The sequence below is a fragment of the Silurus meridionalis genome, chromosome 4 (genome assembly GCF_014805685.1).
Source record: "Silurus meridionalis isolate SWU-2019-XX chromosome 4, ASM1480568v1, whole genome shotgun sequence".
NCBI classification, from domain to species: domain Eukaryota; kingdom Metazoa; phylum Chordata; class Actinopteri; order Siluriformes; family Siluridae; genus Silurus; species Silurus meridionalis.
The window spans coordinates 14,447,963-14,464,390 of record NC_060887.1 but is presented as its reverse complement, the minus strand read 5'-3'; the positions used below and the strand labels follow the sequence as shown (position 1 = coordinate 14,464,390).

General features: G+C 35.1%; 1 protein-coding gene across 1 annotated transcript; it reads left to right on the top strand.

Moving 5' to 3' along the window:
* Positions 1-6,969: 6,969 nt before the first annotated feature.
* On the top strand, positions 6,970-14,954 carry irx1a (iroquois homeobox 1a). The gene is made up of 4 exons (XM_046846312.1): positions 6,970-7,559; positions 10,715-11,654; positions 12,331-12,394; positions 14,573-14,954. Exons 1-4 carry the CDS (start codon positions 7,281-7,283, stop codon positions 14,604-14,606), a joined length of 1,317 nt encoding a protein of 438 aa, XP_046702268.1. The 5' UTR covers positions 6,970-7,280; the 3' UTR covers positions 14,607-14,954.
* The last annotated feature ends 1,474 nt before the right edge of the window (positions 14,955-16,428 follow it).

Here is a 16,428-nt window from a genome sequence, read left to right as displayed (position 1 = left end):
GGGCAGGACAGATACAAATGTGGACAGAAAAAGACACAAAGAGAGACAGAAATACAGACTGATTGGATTGGATTGGAGACCGAACAAAATAAAGTAGACAAAAAAGAGAAAGAGATGTAGACAAATAGAATAATATAGGGAGATATTGAGATGGAGTATGCAAAGATAGAAACTTTGATAAGTAAGACAGAAAGAATAAAAGGAAATCTGAAAGTAATATTGGAGAAATTAGTCAGAGAGACAGACTGAGAGCCTATGAGCCATATGATAGACATATGAAGTAGGTCAGAAATAGAAAGATGAGCTGAAGAAACAGTAAAACAAATACAGACAGACAGATGGAATATAGACAGAGAAAGAAAGACAGAAAAGGATTCAGAAAGTAAGAAAGAGAGAGTGATACAGAAGAAAGACACAATTCCATATGTTTAGTATCTGTTACTGCAGTCAGTGTTTGAATCTTCTCCATTAAAACCTAAAGCTTATAAACAGCTTGTTATAACACATTCCTTCATACCCCTTCACCCAAACCAATACCAACAGTCTCAACTGAATCACGACTACCCCAACAACCAAACCCTTAACAGTACCACCATTACCACTATGTTCCCAACCTCCATGACTGCTGTCCTCACCACCAGCATTAACACCAACACCACTACCACCCTCAGACCACCAACAGCACAACTCTCAAAGCCTACACCATCAACACTATCAACACCACCACCAGCAGCGCTCTCAACACCATTACAATCACAACTGCCACCATCAACCCCACCCTGAACACTGCCACCATAACCACCATGATCCCAACATCCACCACAATCACCCTCACTACCAATACTGTCAACACCACTATTATCACCAACACCACTATCAACACCACCAACATGATCCCAAAATTCACCAATACAACCCTCACCACTAAAACCACTTACACCACCACCATTACCATCACCAATACCCTCACCACCATGTAGCAGTAAGACAGCCTCAAATTTATCATTAAAATGCCCTCAAGGGGGCAATGTCCCAATGTCTCTTTCATACAGAAGCCATACAATGTTTCGAGCAAAGACACAAAACCAAATCCCTCAAATTTACAGCACAAGCTCAGATTAATAAAATGAGCTTTAGCTAGTTTTTCTTAAAAAAAAATGAACAGGTCAGTTTTTAAGAAGGGTGGTAGATGCGGAATAAAACAAAATGATCTGTTTAAAAACAGCTGTCAGAATTGGAACCCTGAGGATGGTGATTTTTCCCATGCTCTCCAAAACCCTCTCCTTTATTACACTAGAAGCTGCCACGTGTCACTAAACGGGTGTGGCCATCTTCATTTCTCTTTGGCATTCCTGTGTGGAGGGACCGGTGTAGAACATGCTGGGAAGCGAAGGGCGTTTGAGGTTGCTGAGCCCGGATTTAAAGCCGTTTTTCTGCAGGTGTGTTGATAAGCGCTTCCGCAGGATGTAGCAGCGACATTTCAGCACGTATCATTTGTTAATCTGCATTAGGCCACAACGGGGGCAAAGCAGGAATTTCTACCCTCACTTCTGAGTAAGAGAAGGCGGAGGAAGAAGAGGAGTTGAAGGAGGAAGCAATGTGGGTGGTCCTGGAGGGTACGCCAGTAGTGTGTGAAGTGTGGAAAGAAACACAGCCCTAGAGCAGGCATGGAGTTATAGATTATATTGATTAAGATAATATCATCTCAGAAAACATGAAATATATTTCAAGATGTTTATTTACAGCTTTTTCACAACAAGTAAATTAAGATTTTTTTTTTATATGCACTATTGTAGTTCACCAGACGATACACATTTCCTTACCCACTCTCAAATCCAAGCCAAGACTAATCTTTTCACAACAGTTAAAACAGTGAATCATGAGCATCAGCGAGGCTGTGTATGAGGAAAAGAGCAGATAGCACTGTGAAACATAAAATCTGCATGTCTTTGAGTTAGTCTTTGTTGAAGTATCTGTCATGTGATAGACATGAGTTAGCAAACAAATTAGGAAAAAATCATATACATCATATACAAAGTACTAAAATCATACTGTTTTAACAACTACAAGTTATTTAGACAGGAAGTAGCTTTTGAAACAAAACAGATACTGTATAGTATATACAATTAATTATGGAACAAAGCACATAATATCATTGAATCAACCACTATTAGCATGACAGCTGAGGGTATCCTTTAGCATTAGCTAACTAGCTAGAATTATATAAACATGGCCGGTAGCCTAATTCTGTATTTTCAATTTTCATATAAGCGTACTACAGTATAATTGTCACACGTAGCAGCAGAAATAGCCATCGCCCCACAGTGATTTGCAGTGCATTATGGGCAAAGGTTTGGCCAACAATGGCATTACCTGGCTGTCAGAAATTCTGGCCACACTCATACTGTGTTATCGAGTTTTGGTAAATATGACTGCTGTTCCAGTGGGAACACTTGGGAGATGCGACTTTTGCCAAAACCATTCACTGTGCAGTGATAATATTGTGTATACATAAAATGATATATTCTTGTAAAACGGCTAGTCCAGACACGTAGCCATAGGGGTCAAGGGACTTAGTGAGGATTTGGCACGTGGCCCGGTTTTCTTTTAAAGCATTAGGGTTCAAAATGTTGTGGAGTGTAATATAGAGAGTAAACACTCACTTTCATCTCTTTGCTTTGGGCAGCGTGAACCTGACAGTACTGTATGTGTGTTTTTGTGTGGGTGTAGGTGTGTGTTGTAGCTGGACAGAGTATTACATCACTACACTTGTTCGATTTCTGACCGTAGTGCATCTACAAATCACAGGTTTATATGAATGTGCAAGGAGATGTGTATGTTCTGGGATGTTTACTGTTTTATCAGATGTTTTGGATTAGTGAAAGTATTTTACAAAGTATTAACAAAAGTATTTGTGTCATTAAGCATATCATTGCCATTAGAGTAACAAGTCCTTTTGTCACTGTTACAAACAAGGTAGTTAAAATATTTAGCCATGTTGTCAATATGACATTGCATGGTTTCAGTATTTCTTGATGTAAACTTCATTTTGGATAACACTGATTGAAATGCACAAGTCTGAATTTCTTTTGTATGGCATAAATGAATTTTACGGTTTTTCTCAGTTGCTTTGGAGCGTTTCTTAGAACAGAAATGAAATTTTCTAAACTAATAGTTCAACCTTGTTTATATCATTTAGTCACCTGTGCAGATCATAAAAGCAATTCCCGTTGCTTTGATCAAATTGCGCATTACATTACATTTATTTGATTGATTGTGTACAATTTTCTGCTGTTTCAGTTGTTAATGTCATGTTGATCAAAATATATCATACTGGTTTCACCTGAATAGTCAGCCCTCAAAACAGTTAGACATCAGCTCATGGCATAAGTTATTGGATGCAAAATGTCTAAATAATTGAATTATGCAGATGAATCTTGTATTTCATAAATTTAGGGGAGTGTACGGCATCAGATCAACCAATGATCAACTAGTTCTCTAAAACAGGTCAAAAGTAAATGTTTTGAACCTTTAAATGACGGGCATGTACAGACAAAACAAAACACAGAATTACAATTTCTTAAAGTGGATAAACAACCAAGAAATGAAGGAACACTAGTACGGTACAGTAAAAGTGTGAATCCTGACAGGAAATTTAATAATACTGTAATATAAGGGAATTAAATAATAATAATTAATAATAATAGTAATAATAATAAAAATTATAATAATATAAATGTATAACATTGTGACAGGTCTTTCTCATATATTAAGAAAATTAAAACTTTGTAAAAGAGGGACAGATGGAGGGAAGGAATAAAGACAAAGACAAATAAAAAAAACTAATGGATAAGAAAGAAAGAAAGAAAGAAAGAAAGAAAGAAAGAAAGAAAGAAAGAAAGAAAGAAAGAAAGAAAGAAAGAAAGAAGATGAAAAGAAATGATCAAAACTACTTGTTCAACCTCCACATCATTTTAGTCACTTGTGCACATCATAAAAGCAATAATTTTTGCTTTGATCAAATTGCAAATGCTTTTGTTAATTGATGTACAGTGTGCTGTTTCCTACATTATCAGTTGTTTATGTCATGTTGATCAAAATATATTATACTAGTTTCACCTCAATAGTCTCAACCCCCAAAACATCTAGGCATCATTTTATTGTATTAATTCATTGAATGCATAATTATTAAACCAGTTGTCATAATCTGTGACCTTAAATTTCTATTAAACATTTTTTTGATAAATTGATAAATTAAGCAGATAAATCTTTATGAGTTTTCAAGAATAAAGGTGAGTGAATGGCATCAGAATTTCTGTAAAACAGGTCAAAGGTGAATCTCATGGACCTTCAATTAGCAACAGAGCAAAACACAAATTTACAATTTCTAAATATGGATGAACAACCAGGAAATGAAAGGACACTATTATAGTACAGTAAAAGTGTAACTCCTGTCCCCTGTTGCAATCAATATAAATCACCATCATACTAATAACATGACTAAACATTTTGACGATCTTGTTTGTAAACAATGACAATGACAATGACAATGACTTGTTTGTAAACAATGATAAATACATGCATTAATTATATATATATATATATATATATATATATATATATATATATATATATATATATATATATATATATTATAATTATAAATCAATTATAATAAATGATACATTATTTCTTTATTAATTTATAAGTTTGTTTTACATTTTCATTGCCTTGAATTATTTTTGTCTTTTCTCTCATTAAATCAAACTGTAATTAAAAACAATAATTGTAATTATCATCATCATGATTATTATTATTATTATTATTATTATTATTATTATTATTATTATTATTATTTAGTAACCCTGGTTTCCTGTCATACGCTGATGGAGACGAGGCTCATCTTTTTACTCTAGTATCTTATCACCTTCACCACTCGCCTCTCAGTGTGTGTGTGTGTGTGTGTGTGTGTGTGTGTGTGTGTGTGTGTGTGTGTGTGTGTGTTGGGGACACTCAACCATCTGGATCTGATCACAATCACACACTCTGTCTTCAGGCGTTAAGTGTTAAATCTGCAGCAGGGCAGACACACACACACACACACACACACACACACACACACACACACAATAAAATAAAAAACATGACCTAAAGCACATTGTAGACATGATAGATAGATAGATAGATAGATAGATAGATAGATAGATAGATAGATAGATAGATAGATAGATAGATAGATAGATAGATAGATAGATAGATAGATAGATAGATAGATAGATAGATAGATATGGTAACATAGAGGACAGACTCAGACATAAACAGATGGAGAGAGAGAGAGAGAGAGAGAGAGAGAGAGAGAGAGAGAGAGAGAGAGAGAGAATTGTAAAGCTGTCCGGTGTTTAACCGTTAAGATTCACCCTCGTCTTATTTTCCCTTTTTTTCTTTCTTTGTTTCTGTAACATATATGTAATTTGCAATATGCGATATAAAGTATCACTTTTATAATGGAACACAAATTGTTATAATAATAATAATATAAAATCATGGTAATAATAATAGCACGTGTGTATATGAGTATGGTACCTTACAGCACAAAAAGTATGGACGTGGAGTAATGTATTCACACACACACGCGCGCGCGGAGAGACAAAGTGCGCGTGTGTGTGTGTGTGTGTGTGTCTCTCTCTCTCTCTCTCTCTCTCTCTCTCTCTCGCGCGCGCGCTGTGGGTGGGAGCGTATTTATGTCCTGTCGTTAGCGAGTTTAAAAATCATTAGCACGCATTAACAACAGTTTTGTGTGTGTGTGTGTGTGTGTGTGTGTGTGTGTGTGTGTGTGTGTGTGTGTGTGTGTGTGTGTGTGTGTGTGAGTGTGTGTGTGTGAGAGAGAGAGAGAGAGATTGAATGTGTCTGCGCCCTGTTTTACACTTGCTTTCCTCCTTTAATCCTTTACAGAGTATTAAACAGCGTCTCTCTCTCTCTCTCTCTCTCTCTCTCTCTCTCTCTCTCTCTCTCTCTCTCACACACACACACACACACACACACACACACAGACACACACACACACACACACACACACACACACACTTTATTACTTACGCTCTCTAACACAGACTATTATAATTATAAACAACACCCACTCGCAAAAAAATTACCAAAAATTTTTATTATAAAATGATGACATAATTTAGAATTATGCACGCGCATTGTGATCCGTAATATTGGAGTAATATAAACAGACCAGTGTATTTTCTAGTATTTAAAATGTCAAAAGTGTGCGGTTTATGTGACTTGACAAGTGTTTTTTTTTTTATTGAACTATAATATGATATTTAAATGATTTAGAAGGCATTTTATTAGGAAATAAATATTGTGTTATTTGATTATCTATTTAAATAGATGTGTTATTTTAGTTACATAGATGCTTGGTGTAAAAAAAAACCAAACAAACAAATTAGTTTCTAGAATCTTAGACGTTAAAAAGTTTGACAATTATTTGTGACCTAATTTTCAGTGTAAAATAGTAATATTATATTTAATACAAATCGTTGTATTTTTTATTTATTAATATATGTTTATCCTTGGAATGCTGTACTTGCAGCGGGATTTGAATTTGGTAGGAAAACAATTCTATAGTTTATATAATAATAATAATAATTATTATTATTATTATTATTATTGTTATTATTATTATTATTATTATTATTATTATTATTATTATTATTATTATTATTATGCGATAGAGTTAAACACATGCAATACAAAACAAAACACAATATTCCACATGCGGAGGGGTAAAAAAAAGTTGCACGGTGCGCTCAAGCTCTCCCACCCTCTAAAAAAACGGTCCACAAGCGCGCGCAAGGAGGAGCCTGAATCAGTTCACTTGGTGTTGCTTTATTTTATTTTTTTTTTTTGGCTCAAACGCCAATCAAAGGCATCAGAACTCCGGTGGAGAGGTTTAGAACGGCGAGATCTTGCGCGAGAGCTGCGAGACACAGAGGAGGAGGAGGAGGAGGAGGAGGAGAGCGCGCGACGAGGAGAGGAGGCGGAGAGCGCATCATTCCGAACTCAGCGTTCAGCGCTCGCGCATTCTTTCACGGACTTCAGCGGAGGAAACACGGAGGGTGTGTGTGTGTGTGTGTGTGTGTGTGTGTAAGAGAGAGAGAGAGAGAGAGAGAGAGAGAGAGAGAGAGAGGTTGAAAGAGTTCTCCGGGTTTTTTTCTCCACCATCCTCGCGTGCTTGTTTGTTTGTTCGATTTGGTTTGTTCCTCTCTCTGGACATGTCGTTCCCGCAGCTGGGCTACCCGCAGTACCTGTACGGTGTCGGAGCGGCGGCTGAACGGCAGCTCCTTGCGCCGTCGTCAGTGTCTCCCGCATCCCCGCCGTCCGCCGCGTCCTCGCGCGGGGCCAACTGCGACGTGGCCGGTAGCGCGTGCGCTGTCACGTCGCTGCTGGCGGCTGGAGCCGGGGGCGCCGGTGGCGTGTACGCGCATCCGTACGGCTACGGCGCGTTCCTGCCGTACACCAGCGCCGCCGAGCTCGCGCTCTTCTCCCAGATGGTGAGTGTTACTTTTACAAAACTAAATACAAAACAAATGATTATAATATCGTTATAAACTAACATACAAATAAATAAAGATGATAACGCTATAATTAATGTATTACAAAAATATCTATATATTTGAACTGTTATCCTTAAAGCAAAGATTAATAATTCACTTTCATTGTAATAATACATTCTCAATGAACACATTAAAAAAAATCGTATATTCTGGGCAAAAAAGAAATAGCAATTTTTTTAAAAAGTTAAAATAGTGGAAATATCCAGTATTTATTTTCCTTAAGGCATTTATAGGTTCTTTATTAATAGCAGCCTTTTGTCAAATTGTAATGGTCTCGAGGTATAAATGAACGCGAACTAAATCAATTTCTCGCTCTTCAAATTTATTTAGCGCCTAAAAAATGAAATAACAAATAAACAGTTTTACCGATTAAACTGGGGAAAAACAAACAGCGCGGTGGTCAGACTGGAAAATCGCTTCATGATGTTAAACTGACTGAAACGGGGGTGGGGGGGGGGATTAATTGTATGTTTATTCATCGCTATTTTGTGACTTATTAAAAACGCCTTTACAATAATTAAGTTGATCGAATTTGAAGTGTTGCGTCACAGTGTTAGATTTTATGCCTTGATGGATGATGCGTCTTTTTTTCCTTAACCTGACGCAGTAACATGAAAAAAAAGGAAATACAGCAACGATCAGGATTAATAAATAATTTATTGATTTTTAAAATAAGTTTCTCTTGATTGATTAGTAAACAACAAAGATGTTTTTCAGCAAAAAAATCGTGTGAAATTGATAATATTATGAAAAATCAGTCACTGAATTAATTTAAGATAAAATCTTGATAAAATCTTTATACGAAGAAGTCTTGGTTTCAATGTCTTAAATTGTTTATGTATTGACAAACAAAAAATGTTTTATTATTATTATTATTATTATTATTATTATTATTATTATTATTATGTGAAACATAATGAAAAACTGATTTTAAAATGAAAATAAAATACTTTTAGTTCTAAAATGAGGAGACAATTTAAAAATTTCATGTGTTGAAAAGCGAATATACCATCAGTATGCTCAATCAGATCATTGTGAGTTTTTACTTTCTAATTTTTCAGATTTCGCACGTCACTATTTTAATCTGACGTGCTGCGTGTAATTTTCTCACGTCACACAATAGCGGACGTCCCGCTGTTTAAAGGTCAAAGGTTAAATCAGATGGGCTGAATGAGGGGGAAAAACTCAGAGATGAATAGAATCATCGAAGGGAGAAAAAGAGAACCAGAACTTTTTTTATATTTCATTTTATTAACATTTGGATTGATGCTAGAAAAGTGAAATTATTTTCGAATAAGCACTAATTCAAAATTCACCATTTGACAAGCATTCAATTAAACACTCATAAAGTGTAGACAAAGATTTTTTTTAATTATTATTATTTTTATTTATAAATTTTATAAATTTTATTTTTTTATTACAAATAGCTAGACAGATAGCTGGAGCACTAAATTGAGTGTATATCTGGAAAAGGGTTAGGGTTAGTATGTGGTTTTGAGTTAACAGCTAAAGTAGGGAGTTAATTCCGAAGTTATGGTAATCTATTCAGGTGCTAATCCAGTGGGCAGTGTTTAAGGTTTACTGTTCACAGCGTCAAATAATCCAGAAGTGTTTGAGTATATTTAACTGGGAGGTAATAGCTCTGTGGTTAACATGTTGGGTTTAGAAGGTCATGAGATCAAATCACACCTACCACAATTGGGCCTTATAGCAAGGCTCCCTTAACCCTCAACTGCTCTGCTGAATAAATTAGATAATTGTGATAATTGTGTAAATATAAGTGATTTAGTGTTTAATGTTCTCTAAGCACATTGGTTAAACCATAAAAATTGACTAAAGCAGTAGTGTTGAATCTATCTAGTGTAAACATGACATTCAGTGCCATGTAGAAAGAACCCCTTTGACCATTTGATCTTATGGCGTTTAGATGCGATATTCAGTTATGTTTACTGTGTTGATTTAAAACAGAGTGGATAATTGAACTACAGTGTTAGTTATTACAGTGTTTAGTTCAACTACAATGTGTATTAACCTAGAGTGTTACCTGCTACTGTTCAAATAACAGCCAGTGTTTCAACAAGTTGTGTTACATTAATGTTTAACTCACAATGTTTAATTCATCATCACAGTTTTACAGTCATAATTGTAGTTTAATTAAACTGCAGTGCGAACTGTTACAGTTTTCAATTGACCTATGTTGTTTAACCTAAAGTAGTTAAGATGTGGACCAAAAGGTCATCAGTTCAAATCCAAGCACCATCAAAGCTAACACTGCAGGGCCTTTGAGCAAGGCACTCTGGATTAGGAGGTTTGACAAATACTATCACTATAAATATAGCAATAATACCAATTCAACAATTGTGTTACAGTGTTCAGTTTATCAGCAGTGTTTATTTAATAACAGTGTTAGTGTTCACTAAAATCTTATAGAGTTTAGTGTCAAACACAGAAAAATGCTCGAGTGCCAAAACCCCTGCTGAAGACAATGTTGCATGTATTTAAATGCTGAGTTTCATTAAAACGCCACATGGTGTTACACTGACCTTTAGTTTGTAATTAACCTCTATATTTCCACTCTTGGTGAATTAAAACAATCAGCTGAATTTTGCAGTATTTAACTAATTTCCAATCATGTGTGGTGTGGATTTCCATTTAGAGGGTTCTATTTGGACCCACTTTGCTCCTAGAAAGCATCAACACAGGACAAATGCTGTACTGAATCTTTTCTTACGATTTTTAACTTACACCAAAATGTGTACATTTGGTGTTAGTTAAAAATTGTAAGAATAAATTCAGCACAGCATTTGTCGTGGTAACTGAACACCTCAACACCTGCTATTAACTTTTCCATCATCCAAACTAGTCAATCAACACAGCTGTTACAGAGATAATATAAACAGGTATAATTTATTGACTTTAACAGTGTTAATAAGTCTCTAGCAGATGTTACCACAAAACGTTTATTATGTAATTAGGTGCTAAATAAACGTTAAATATTTCACAGATCTACAAATATAAATGCTTAAAAAATGTGTAAATATGTGCTTAACACTGATAACACTAATTTAGGTAATATGTTTGTGTGTGTTCAGGGTTCACAATACGATCTAAAGGACAGCCCTGGCATAAGTTTTGCTGCCCACGCCTCCCCGGCTGCATTCTACCCCTACGCCGGGTTCCAGTATGGTGATGCGTCAAGGCCCAAGAACGCCACACGGGAGAGCACAAGCACGCTGAAGGCCTGGCTGAACGAGCACCGGAAAAACCCATACCCTACAAAGGGTGAGAAGATCATGCTGGCTATCATCACCAAGATGACACTCACGCAGGTGTCCACATGGTTCGCCAACGCCAGGCGGAGACTCAAGAAAGAGAACAAAGTGACGTGGGGCGCGCGGGCCAACGAGGATGGCGAGGATGGCATAATCTTCGGCAGCGACAATGAAGACAAGCGTGAGGATGAAGAGGAGATTGACCTAGAGAGCATCGACATCGATAAGATTGACGAAAACGATGGGGATCGCAGCAACGCGGAGGAGGAGGAAGATGATGATGAAGACGAGGATGAGGAAAAACGAGCGCAAAAACTCCTGAAGGAGCGAGATGAAGTGCGCATGCATGTGCACACCAATGCTAATGCTAATGCTAACAAAAACATGACCATCATGACGTCACCGAACCTTCAACTCCCTGTCAGCAGCAAACCTAAGATCTGGTCGTTAGCGGAGACGGCGACAAGTCCGGATGTGTCTAAAACCACTGGCGTCCAACACCCGGCCTTCCTCAACAACCATAGACTTTACACTTGCCCCATCAGCAAGATCCACAGCTGGAACAACGGAGCATTCCTCAGCCACAACTCACTGCTTAATGTCCGCTCGCTGGTGGGAGTAAACCAGAACCATCATCATCAACATCATCAACATCATCATCATCATCAAACACAACAGCAACAGCAACAGCAACAACAGCAGCAACAGAGTACAATTGAGAAGGACAAAGACCTAGAGCAGCTCAGCCCCAAACACACAGGTGATACATAATTTTAGTGTTTTTTTTTATTTATTATTATTTATTAGATATACATTTTTCTGTAATAGGAACTTTATGAATTTAAATACTAATAAAGCATTTTCTATATTTAACATTTATTTATTATTATAATTGTGCATATATTTTATTTAATGCACTACCTTTTCATTTTGCCTCATAAACAACAGCAAATTAACATGTATATTAATTTGGACATGTATACATTTATATATACTTATAATATATAATTACATACAGTATATATTAATAAAACATCCAATGAGATGACTGAACAGAATACCTGCTATTTATTAACTTTGTTAATAACAACCTTATTTATTTATTTGTTCATATAGCTTTAATTCCTGACTTTTCTACTTAATCTTTTTTTATCTTTTCTTTCTTTTTAAGTACAATATTATATTTCAATAACATTAAAATATCATAATATTGATTAATAATTTGCTGTTGATATTTTAAGTCATCATTCTAAAGCTGATAAAAAAATGAATCATTGGATCAGAGAGAGAGAGAGTGTGTGTGTGTGTGTGTGTGTGTGTGTGTGTGTGTGTGTGTGTGTGTGTGTGTGTGTGTGTGTGATTTATTAACCCATTCAGTGCAGATCACATCTCCATAATCACCTCATTTATTATTGATTGTGTTTTTTATTTGTCAGAGCGGGGAGTCGAGTCACCCACACAGCCCCTCACAAAGTCTTCATTCAGACCTCTTCACGATGGGTAAACACACACACACACACACACACACACACACACACACACACACACAAGAACGGTTCTTTTTTTTCTTTTTCTTTTTTTTGCAAAAATTTACATTATTCTAAAATTAGATAAATAAATACAAATTATTATTATAATTATTATTATTATTATTGTTATTATTATTATTATCATTATTATCATTATTATCATTATTATTATTATTGGTTCAGTGTTTATTGCTTCAAGATAAACCGTGTGTGACAAAGCAGGTCAAACCTACTGCCTCTGCCGTCTCCGGGGAGGCTGTGTGTGTGTGTGTGTGTGTGTGTGTGTGTGTGTGTGTGTGTGTGTGTGTGTAAACCCCCCGGGGGAAAATTTGCCCCCTTTTTAACCGCGACCCTCCTCAATGATCTTTTCTCCAGGCTTTACGCTCATCACTCATTTTGTATGAATCATGATTTCCAGACAGAGACCAGATAGTGTTTAAGCAGCGTTAGCACTCTCTCCAGCTTGGGCCTTCTCATAAATGTTACAAGCTGAATGTTGCTCAAAATGTAGAATTTATCCATAATTATTAGTGAACACACTGTTTCATAGCTAACTGTATTTGTGTTTTTAGAAATGTAAGGAAAAAAACTAACACAATTGTAATAAACATCAGGTTTCTTTTATTCTCATAACTATCAAAAATATAGTAAATATCATAACAATGAGAAATGACTAATAGAAACTCTATGAAATAACAAATATTATTGCTATTATTATAACAATGTTTCCTACATTTTTCCAAAGATCATATCCAATGTAACATGACTGTTATTAAGTTATGTATCCACTGATATAAACAATCAAATGTGCTTTAACCATCATATTTCTAGCAATTATGATACAAATCATAATTGCTGCTACATAGTAGTAGTAACTATAACTATTGTAACTAAATATTAACTATTTGGACTATTATAAATGTTTTAAATGTTTAATAATCTATTGAAACCTTTGCCACTGTCATAACTAAAACTGAACCATCACAACATCACATCTTAATGTTCATAATTTTATGGAACTATTACATTTTATTAATTATTTTATTAACTATTGTAATTATATAACCATTTGCAATTGTCAAACTATAATTTTTTATTACTATTACAGCGTTCATAGCTATACTTATCATAAATATCATAGCTATCACCAATATTAGAACTATTCCAAATATCATAGCTATAACCGTCAGAACCATCAGAGCTATCATATCAACACTTCCCCCACTTCTATTTTTTAAAAGAACAGATACATTTAAATAACTAGAGATCCTATAAGTGGAATTTTACTGTAACTACTGTTATAACAGTAAACCAAATACTATACAACAGCAGTAAGTGTTAAACATAATTTTACAATTTAATTATAATAATCATCATCATTTATACTATTATATATTCTTATTACTACTAAAATATCTATTTAATGTCATTTAATTTCACTTCAGCATTGGGCACAAATAGCACAAAAATGATGACACAATATATTACATATTATATTACACTTCCACAAATCATACTAACATGAATTTTTACTTAACGTGTTAATTTAACTTAATACATCACGTTAACACATCACAATAATGATAATAAGCAATATATTGTACAGCCAGTTCGGATAAAATTTAGCCACACCCACACTTCTAATCAGATTTATTTTTAAATATTGCAGTAATGACAATAAACAATGAAGTGTGCCACCATTTCAAGGTTCTGTTAGTCACACTAACTAATGAATATTGTGCACAAATAAGGCACAAATAAAAATATATATATATATATCATGCAACCAACTCATAAATAGATATTGTTTGGAAAGTGTGAATTGTTATTTATGTGCAATATATTTAACAAAAAGCATGCTTCTACATAAAACCTCAGAATGAATGAATATTTCTAGGAAATATATCACAGTAATAATGCTGAATATATTGTGTGACCATTTTAGGTTAATAGCAAGCCAAATGTACATTTTCAAATAAATATTGATTGGACATATCACAATAATTATACTAAATATACTGTACAACCCATTAGTGGTTTTAGAATTAATATCTATCTGAATGATTGAAATCATAATGTACAATCAATATATATTGTTCTCTCTGAAGAATTAAACCATTTTTCTTTCCCCTCTCTTTCTCTCTCTCAGTCCCAGGAATACTCATCGAGTCCTCACAACCTGATCGTCACACAAAATGACTCAAAAATATGAAATCAATAAATAAATAAATATGGATGGATATTTGGAGTTTTGTAAATATAATATTAATATTAATAATATTAATAATACTAGCGCTTAAATTAATCCCGGGATAATGGGTAGGTTTGACTTCCTCTCTTTCTGTGTTATTCATTTTTTTGTTTTGTTTTTCCCTGTTTTTTTTTGTTGTTTTTTTTAGTTGTTTTGTTATTTTTGTTTGTTTGTTCTGGGGGTTTTCTGTAAATGCAGCATCTCAAATCTGTAAATAGTGACTTGACGGAGTTTGTGCAGATCATATATTTTGTCTATAATAAAGTCAAGAAATTATAGAGACATTTTCCAGCTTGTTTTTCGTGTGTGTGTGTGTGTTGGGGAGGGTGTAAGTGTGTAAGTGTGTAAGTGTGTGTGTGTGTGTAAGTGTGTGTGTGTGTGTGTGTGTGTGTGTGTGTGTGTGTGTGTGTGTGTGTGTGTGTGTGTGTGTGTGTGTGTGTGTGTGTGTGTGTGTGTGTGTGTGTGTGTTCTTCATCATTACATCATCTACATCTCTGGAAATTCACCTTGCCATCATCTCAGCAGCTCACAGATAAGAAACCTCTGTAACACACACACACCCACACACACACACACACACACACACACACACACACACACACAGAGTATGCAGAGACTAAATACAGCAATGTAGTGCTAAGATAAGCTAGCAGGCTGTCAATAGTTACACGTATGAATGAATTTTGAACCATTTGTCCCATTATACAAATCTGAGCAGTCATTCTATCTATCTATCTATCTATCTATCTATCTATCTATCTATCTATCTATCTATCTATCTATCTATCTATCTATCTATCTATCTATCTATCTATCTATCTATCTATCTATCTATCTATCTAAAGATATGCTTTATATGGGTTGGGGTGGGAGATCTTGAGTGGCCTGCGATAAATGTAGGACCTCAACACCAGAGCTGACTGCACCCCAGGCCTCCTCACCCAATATCAGTATCTGAATTTACTATCACCACTGTGTCTGAAGCAACACAAATCCACAAGGACACTCCAAAATATAGTGGAACATCTTCCCAGAAGAGTGGAGGTTATAAGAGTAGCAAATGAGTACTAACTCTGTAATTGGATGTTCAAAAAGCACAAACAAATCTTACGGTCAGGTGTCCACAAATTTTTGTCCATATAATGTAAAGTCTGACATACAGTATGATGTTTATTTGACCCATTTAGTTATAGTCATGTTAACTGAAATATCATGGAAATCAAGCAAAATACTTTTCTCACATTATGTTTTGATAGAAATTTTAAAAATGCAGCTTGTTCCATGACCTTACGCTTACAATTTACTGTGGCAATGCACTGACAATGAAAACTCTTTCCAGGAATTCTTTATATCACCCATTTCTGATCTGAAATTTTAGATATATATTTAATGATATATTTATAGAAACATTTTTTTCTACATTAATTATTGGGATGTAAATCCAGTTTGAAGCATGTGGATGTGATAGAGTTTACAGTTAACACTAAATCAAGTGCAGTCTCGCACACACACACACACACACACACACACACACACACACACACACACACACACACACACACTCCTCCTGCACTTCTCTCTGATGCGATGCCATCATGCAGCTTTGAGATTTGTCCAACGGGAAGTTGGGGAATGCAAAGTGTCATCATTCCACATGTGTGCAACAGACACCAATGTTAAACAGCACAACTCGACTGCTTTCATTTAATTACTTATTAAAACTAACACAAGGATTTGTCACAAATCATTTATAC

What these genes read in the sequence shown, in the direction of transcription:
- irx1a (XM_046846312.1), top strand. Translation starts at nt 7,281, where the DNA reads ATGTCGTTCCCGCAGCTGGGCTACCCGCAGTACCTGTACGGTGTCGGA. An exon ending in TCGCGCTCTTCTCCCAGATG is followed by an intron (nt 7,560 to 10,714) that starts GTGAGTGTTACT and finishes GTGTGTGTTCAG; the next exon opens with GGTTCACAATACGATCTAAA. An exon ending in GCTCAGCCCCAAACACACAG is followed by an intron (nt 11,655 to 12,330) that starts GTGATACATAAT and finishes TTTATTTGTCAG; the next exon opens with AGCGGGGAGTCGAGTCACCC.